The 7474-nt window shown below is 48.1% G+C and overlaps 1 protein-coding gene across 1 annotated transcript; it reads left to right on the forward strand.

The window, feature by feature from the left end:
* Nucleotides 1-646: 646 nt before the first annotated feature.
* On the forward strand, nt 647-2943 carry LOC124671156 (probable glutathione S-transferase GSTU6). Its single transcript, XM_047207570.1, has 3 exons — nt 647-979; nt 1424-1796; nt 2858-2943. Exons 1-3 carry the CDS (start codon nt 647-649, stop codon nt 2941-2943), a joined length of 792 nt encoding a protein of 263 aa, XP_047063526.1.
* The last annotated feature ends 4531 nt before the right edge of the window (nt 2944-7474 follow it).

Here is a 7474-nt window from a genome sequence, read left to right on the forward strand (position 1 = left end):
TGATATCGCTTGACAACGGAGTTTGTGAAATTTCAGTTGAATACAATCCTCGTGAGATGAATTGGGTAGCTCATCAATTAGATAGGTTACCAAAAGATTCAATCCAAAATGTCTGGATAGATGAACCTCCTGATGTGATTATACCTCTTTTGATTTCAGATGTAAGTCATGTAACACTTATTTCCCATGAATAAAAAGGTGTAAGTTATAAAAAAATGACACTTCGAGAGCAGAAAAAAAAATTAAAGAGTCAATTCGGAGCATATATAGTCGCGAGTCGCGACGGTTCTTGCCGCACTCACTTGGGCAGGCTACCAAAGCTGCACGGCACGCGGTTTCACCTCACGGACTGCACAATTCTAGGCCAACTTATGGACTAGCTGAAGTTTGCTCGTACTTGTTCTAGTCAAACCATTGTACACGGTTAATTTCTCACCTCTGCATATGGTCGTAATTGGTTACTTTTCCAAGTCGACGAATAGTACGTACACGCAAAACATTCGATCTTTGTATGCCGATCATTTTGCTCCGCTCGCCTATATATACCTAGTAGTCACACAATAACCAAACACCAACAAGTAGTACGTGCAGGCAAGATACAAGAACACAACATTTTGTGCAAAGTTTCAGCTGATCGACACCAGGGATGGGCGGCGCAGCAGGAGGAGGAGACGATGTGAAGCTGCTGGGGACGTGGGCGAGCCCGCACACCCTGCGAGTGCGACTCGCGCTCCGCCTCAAGGGCGTCAGCTACCACTACGTGGAGCAAGACCCCAACAAGGAGAACACCACCGGCGAGCTGCTCCTCCCTGGTAAGCAGCCGGTGATGATGATCCACGGCGGCAAGCCTGTTTGTGAGTCCTCCAACATATTGCAGTACATCGACGACGTCTTCACTGGGGTCGGCCCTGACCTCCTCCCCGCCGACAGCTACGAGCGTGCGGCCGCTCAATATTGGGCGGACTTCATCGACGACACGGTATATATTGTGTTTCCTTCCTTTCCGGGTGTCCTTCATACTACGGAATCCGATTAAACTTAGTTTAGCAGAAGGCACAGGAGAAAATTTATCCCTTCAAGTTTTTGTAGGGGGGAGGGGGAAAGTGAAGCAAGCCTCAAGTTACATAGTTATCCGACCACTAAGTTACAGAAATTTCAAGAAGGGGGAGTTTTCTGTAGACTATTCATCCGAAACTTGTGATTTTTACTTAGACTACATACTTTCGAATTTGGGTATAAAACTTGGCACGCATATACATACGTGCATTCTTTACATGCGAAATTTTTTTAGAGGTCCGAAAATACGTATTTTGGGGCGCTACAGTATTCAGACTAGGTGCCACGGCGTAATTCTATCATATTGGAGGCATTTTCCCATGGTTCTACTTTCTAATCTGTGGCGTATGTGTGTCTGTGCATACAGCTTATCGAGGCGATGCACAAGGCGGCATGGGGCAAAACGGAGATTGAGAAGGCAGAGGGGAAGAATCAAGGGGCCGCCGCGGTGAGGGCCCTAGAGGGAGCCCTGAGAGAGTATTCCACGCCATTCTTTGGGGGCAAAGCTGCCGGATATGTGGACGTCGTGCTCGCCAGCCTTCTTCCGTGGGTGCAAGCCACAGACGCCCTGCAGGGCATCAAGACATTCGACCCCGCCAGGACACCGCTCCTGGCCGCATGGACCGACCGCTTCTGCGAGTTGAAGGCGGCCCAATCGGTTATGCCGGACGTGACCAAGGTGGTTGACTTTGCCATGGCCATGTCCCTTCGCCGCTCTGGCCAACAGAAAATGGTTGATGGTTATATTCTTTGGTTCATAACGATCCTTTCTATAGCTATGATATTCTACATGAGTTGGATGGTAATATAGAGCCAAGGTTTGAAACCGAATGGAGGAAACAGCCTCTCTAAAAATAGATACAGAAATAATCCGCAAAACAAGAATATATACTGAAATAGTACTCATAAATTGTAAGCTGATGTGCATGTGTGCAGTAGTGCACTCGTATGCTGATATATGTATGTATTTTTTTTGTCTGTCTATGTATCTAAAATGAAAATTGTACCTCTATTAGTTAAAAGCCAGCGCTTTCATATGCCCCCAAGCAAACAATTGCATAACCGTACCATTATGCACATGCTCCTTCCGCCAGTGGTAGTAGGTCGGGTTAGGTTAGCCCCCGAAGATCCATATCGATTGTACCTTTGTACTCGTTGAAAGGGTATACGGTGTATGTACGTATCGGTTTTGTTTGGGCCCACATCGGATGGATCGATGTGGTGGTTGTCGTCGGTTGTCACTTTCCATTCTCACCTACCGTGATCAGCTCGTTGCAGCCGCCAGCCCGACCATCTCCGATCTAGATCTGCTAGGGTGGATACTTGTCCGCCCGATCGCGGCAAGGATCCGGAGTCCTACATTGGCCTGACTCCACCCCTCCCATGGACGCCATTCATACATAGTTTTGATCCCTTCGTCTTGTTGAAGCCAGTCGATCTCTCACCACCGCCATTTCCACGTAACCCGGTCGTAACAGGCGTGGCCGGTTATGTTATATTGTGATCCAAATTCATATATTAAAGGGAGGCTAACTTCTGACGAGCGAAGCGAGGTCCGTCGCCGGTATGGATCGTTGGCACCGCCTATATATACATCTTGTAAGCCGCCGGCTAGGGTTTATCAGATTATAAGATAACCCACGGCGTTTGTAAACATTCCCTGATATAGTGAAGTTTTGCTAGCTGGCGCCCGTGGTTTTTTCCCCTTCTGTGTTGGAAGGGGTTTTCCACGTTAAATCTTGTGTCTCCGCTGCGTTTACCTTTATCGTTCCTCGTTATTTGCTTGTCACTTTTATAACAGGTTACCTCGGCGATGTCCTATCCTTCCCGCATCCGGTGGATCATTGGCCGTTCCCTCACGACAACGATACGGCGGTGATCGTCTGAGTCATCCACCCTCCGCCTACCCACGGTCGACATACAGGTCGGTCCATTGCAAGGCAGAGCAAGAGGTCATGCGCACAGCCGCCGATCCCAACTTCTCGTGGCTGTCCAGATTGCCACCGACGCCCAGAAGGTTAGCTCTCCGTGCCACACTGTTATTCCCTTCTTATTCCATGTACTTTCTAGGATGTATTGTCGCATGTGTGCTTAGTGTTTAATTTGTTGTTTAGATTGTTTATCAAATTTTGGGACATTTTTTGTTGATCTGCATTACACAATGAATTTTAAACCGAGTTTTTATGTTGGTGCATGTACACATGGTTCTATTACACAGTTGTGTTAATTAGGTCAGTGATGTTGGTTTTATTTGGACAGATGGATGGTTCTATGACTTCTGGGATTGACAATGAGAAAGTAACTATGGACGTTGATGACTCCAGATCGGAGGATTTTGATACATCATCTTCAGAAGATGAAGATGAAGTATTGTCTGATGATGATAGTAGCACTTTTGGTGATCCTTTACCTGAGTCTTATAATATGAGTCATTCATATTTTCATATTTTATTTGTTTAGTATGTGCATATCTTGTCCTTCAATTTTGCCTCCTTGTTGCAAATTTTATAGATGGACATCGATGATAAGACAACATAAGTGATACAGATGATGAATCCACCTTGAAAATACGAGTGATACATGTTTTTTTTTTTACTTGCCTTGTTCTACTTGAAGCTGAATATGCATGTAATTTGCTACGACGCGCCGCTATGGATGCACTCATCCTCGCCTTTCTCTCACCGCCACGATTGCCATGTTTTGGGTGAACTGGGAAACAAGGCATATACAACAGCTCTGATGGCCGGGAGCATGCAAAAGCTGTTTTGGCACGCGGCAAATGATTTCTCTGGCTTGAATGCCGCAGTTACACGAATTAACTTATTTTGACAAAACTATACGTGCTGATGTCCAGGTCATTAGATCTACGGAGGCCCTTGCGTGTAGGTTAGGCGGTTAGCCCACAAAAACTTGTGCGTGGCAATGGCAACAGACGATGCGAGGAAACCGACACCGACCCACACACGTACCGCTCGCCACAGTCCATATTATAAAACCAACTCGTTACGGCCTTGCCTCGATACCGCGCGCTCCACATGATGCGGTCATCGTCATCACCGCCTCCGCCGGCGAGTCGACGGGGGCGAGCCAGGAAAGCCCCGGCGTTTCACGTCTCCGTGTTCAAGCACATGGAGCTGCCGTGTGGGAGGGACTGGGCCGAGCTGCCCGCGGACGCGATCTCGTGCATCCTCCACAGGCTGGACCAGACGGAGCTCCTGATCGGCGGCGTGGCGGCGGTGTGCCGCTCCTGGCGCCGCGCCGCGCGAGAGGAGCCAGAGCTGTGGCGACGCATTGACCTGCGTGATTTTCATCATATTCCACCCTTCAACTGGCGAGTCGGCCTCAGGAGTATCATGCGGGCTGCCCTGCGGCTCAGCGCGGGGCAGTGCCATACCTTCTTCGGCGAGCACCTCCACGATGACCACTTCGTCCTCCTCGCTGAGCAGTACGGTTTTCTACTTCTTCTTCTTCACCCCTAAACCCACCTCTGGTTTGATGCCACGTATCCAAATGTTAATTTGGTTGTTCATGCTAAATTGCAACAAATATTTAGTTGCCGAATAAAATATTTGTTCCAACTCCACTGGTGGAAAAACAGGCTTCGGGTGAGCCCCATAAGTCGCGAAGCTGCACGAACCGCGACTAATGGTACCTTTAGTCGCGGTTCGGGAGGCGAACCGCGACCAAAGGCCTGGGCCCAGGGCGCTCGGTGGCCAGCCGGTGCACGTGGGGGTCTTTAGTCGCGGTTGGCCAGGCCAACCGCGACTAAAGGTGCCCGAAGGCCTTTAGTCGCGGTTGGCCAGGCCAACCGGGACTAAAGCCCCTCCCCTATATATACCCACGCAGCAGCCAACACTTAGCCATTTGGTGCCATTCTCTTCACAAGCTTCACAAGTGGGTGTTAGGTTTGCTTTTGGTTCCTCTTATGCACATAAGGTGTTTGATGAAATGCCCCAAGAGCATGAAACAAACATGATATGAAGTGTTGGAGCCACACTTGAGCTTTCTCATTTATTTTTTCCTCCTCGATCGCGGTTAGCAACTTGAACCTTTGATGTGTCGTTGATAAAATGTGCATGTGTGTGTAGTTCATTGTTTAATTTATATTGTTTGTAGCTAGTTAGTTTAACAAATGCATGATGGTTAATTATATATTTTATATTATAATAATGCAGATGAATCGACAATGGATGTACGGTAACCGACTCTCCGGCGAGTTCAGTGCGGGTTTGAAAGATTTCCTCGTAGTGGCTAATGCGAACAAGCAGGGGGGTTTTGTTATCTGTCCATGTGTTAAATGTAAGAATCAGAATGGTTACTCTTCCTCAAGAGATGTTCACATGCACCTGCTTCGGCACGGTTTCATGCCAAGCTATAATTGTTGGACCAAGCATGGAGAAAGAGGGGTTATAATGGAAGAAGATGAAGAAGGGGATGATTTCATCGATGAAAGCTATCTTGCTCATTTCGGTGATACTTTCATGGAGGATGCTGAAGGTGAAGGGGAAGGTGAAGGGGAAGGTGAAGAAGAGGCACGTGATGATCCCGTTGATGATCTTGGTCGGACCATTGCTGATGCACGGAGACGCTGCGAAACTGAAAAAGAGAGGGAGAATTTGGATCGCATGTTAGAGGATCACAGGAAGGCGCTGTACCCCGGATGCGATGATGGTCTGAAAAAGCTGGGCTGCACACTGGATTTGCTGAGATGGAAGGCATAGGCAGGTGTAGCTGACTCGGCATTTGAAAACTTGCTGAAAATGTTGAAGAATATGTTTCCAAAGAATAACGAGTTGCCCGCCACTACGTACGAAGCAAAGAAGGTTGTCTGCCCTCTAGGTTTAGAGGTTCTGAAGATACATGCATGCATCAACGATCGCATCCTCTACCGCGGTGAATACGAGAATTTGAATGAATGTCCGGTATGCACTCGCATTGCGTTATAAGATCGAGGCGATGACCCCGGTGACGATGTTGAGGGCCGGAAACCCAGGAAGAGGATTCCCGCCAAGGTGATGTGGTATGCTCCTATAATACCACGGTTGAAACGTCTCGTTCGGGAACAAAGAGCATGCCAAGTTGTTGCGATGGCACAAAGAGTACCGTAAGTCGGACGGGGAGTTGAGACACCCCGCAGATGGAACGCAATGGAGAAAGATCGACGAGAGAGTTCAAAGATTTTGCAGCTGACGCAAGGAACATAAGATTTGGTCTAAGTACGGATGGCATGAATCCTTTTGGCGAGCAGAGCTCCAGCCATAGTACCCGGCCCGTGACTCTATGCATCTACAACCTTCCTCCTTGGTTGTGCATGAAGCGGAAGTTCATTATGATGCCGGTGCTCATCCAAGGTCCGAAGCAACCCGGCAACGACATCGATGTGTACCTAAGGCCATTAGTTGATGAACTTTTACAGCTGTGGGGCAGACCTGGTGTCCGTGTGTGGGATGAGCACAAAGAAGAGGAATTTGACCTACGAGCGTTGCTTTTCGTAACCATCAACGATTGGCCTGCTCTTAGTAACCTTTCGGCACTGTCAAATAAGGGATACAATGCATGCACGCACTGCTTACATGAGACTGAAAGTGTACATTTGCCAAATTGTAAGAAGAACGTGTACCTTGGGCATCGTCGATTTCTTCCGAAAGGTCATCCAGTAAGAAAGAAAGGCAAGCATTACAACGGCAAGGCAGATCACCGACCGAAGCCTGCGGAACACACTGGTGCTGAGGTATTTGATATGGTCAAGGATTTGAAAGTCATCTTTGGAAAGGGTCCTGGCGGACAATCAGTTCCGAAGGGAGCTGACGGGCACGTAGCCATGTGGAAGAAGAAATCTATATTCCGGGAGCTAGAATATTGGAAAGTCCTAGAAGTCCGCTCCGCAATCGACGTGATGCACGTTACGAAGAATATTTGCGTGAACATCCTAAGCTTCTTGGGCGTGTATGGGAAGTCAAATGATACAAAGGAAGCACGGCAGGACCAGACAAAGTTTGAAAGACCCCGATGACCGGCATCCGGAACGGTTTCAAGGTCGTGCCGCCTACGCTCCGACCAAAGAAGAGAAGGTCATCTTTTTTGAATGCCCGAGTAGTATGAAGGTCCCGTCGAGATTCTCGTCCAATATAAAGGGAATAATAAACATGGCGGAGAAAAAGTTCCAAAACCTGAAGTCTCACGACCGCCACGTGATTATGACGCAATTGCTTCCGATTGCTTTGAGGGGCTCCTGCCGGAAAATGTTCGAGTAGCCATTGTGAAGCTATGTGCATTCCTCAATGCAATCTCTCGGAAGGTAATCAATCCAGAAGTTCTACCACGGTTACAGAACGATGTGATCCAATGTCTTGTCAGTTTCGAGTTGGTGTTCCCGCCATCCTTCTTCAATATTATGACGCACCTCCTGGTTCACCTA

The sequence above is a fragment of the Lolium rigidum genome, chromosome 7 (genome assembly GCF_022539505.1).
Source record: "Lolium rigidum isolate FL_2022 chromosome 7, APGP_CSIRO_Lrig_0.1, whole genome shotgun sequence".
NCBI lineage: Eukaryota > Viridiplantae > Streptophyta > Magnoliopsida > Poales > Poaceae > Lolium > Lolium rigidum.

Coding starts and splice junctions, on each gene's coding strand:
- LOC124671156 (XM_047207570.1), top strand. CDS start 647: ATGGGCGGCGCAGCAGGAGGAGGAGACGATGTGAAGCTGCTGGGGACG. Junction 980..1,423: donor CGGACTTCATCGACGACACG/GTATATATTGTG, acceptor CTGTGCATACAG/CTTATCGAGGCGATGCACAA. Junction 1,797..2,857: donor CCAACAGAAAATGGTTGATG/GTTATATTCTTT, acceptor CTTTTATAACAG/GTTACCTCGGCGATGTCCTA.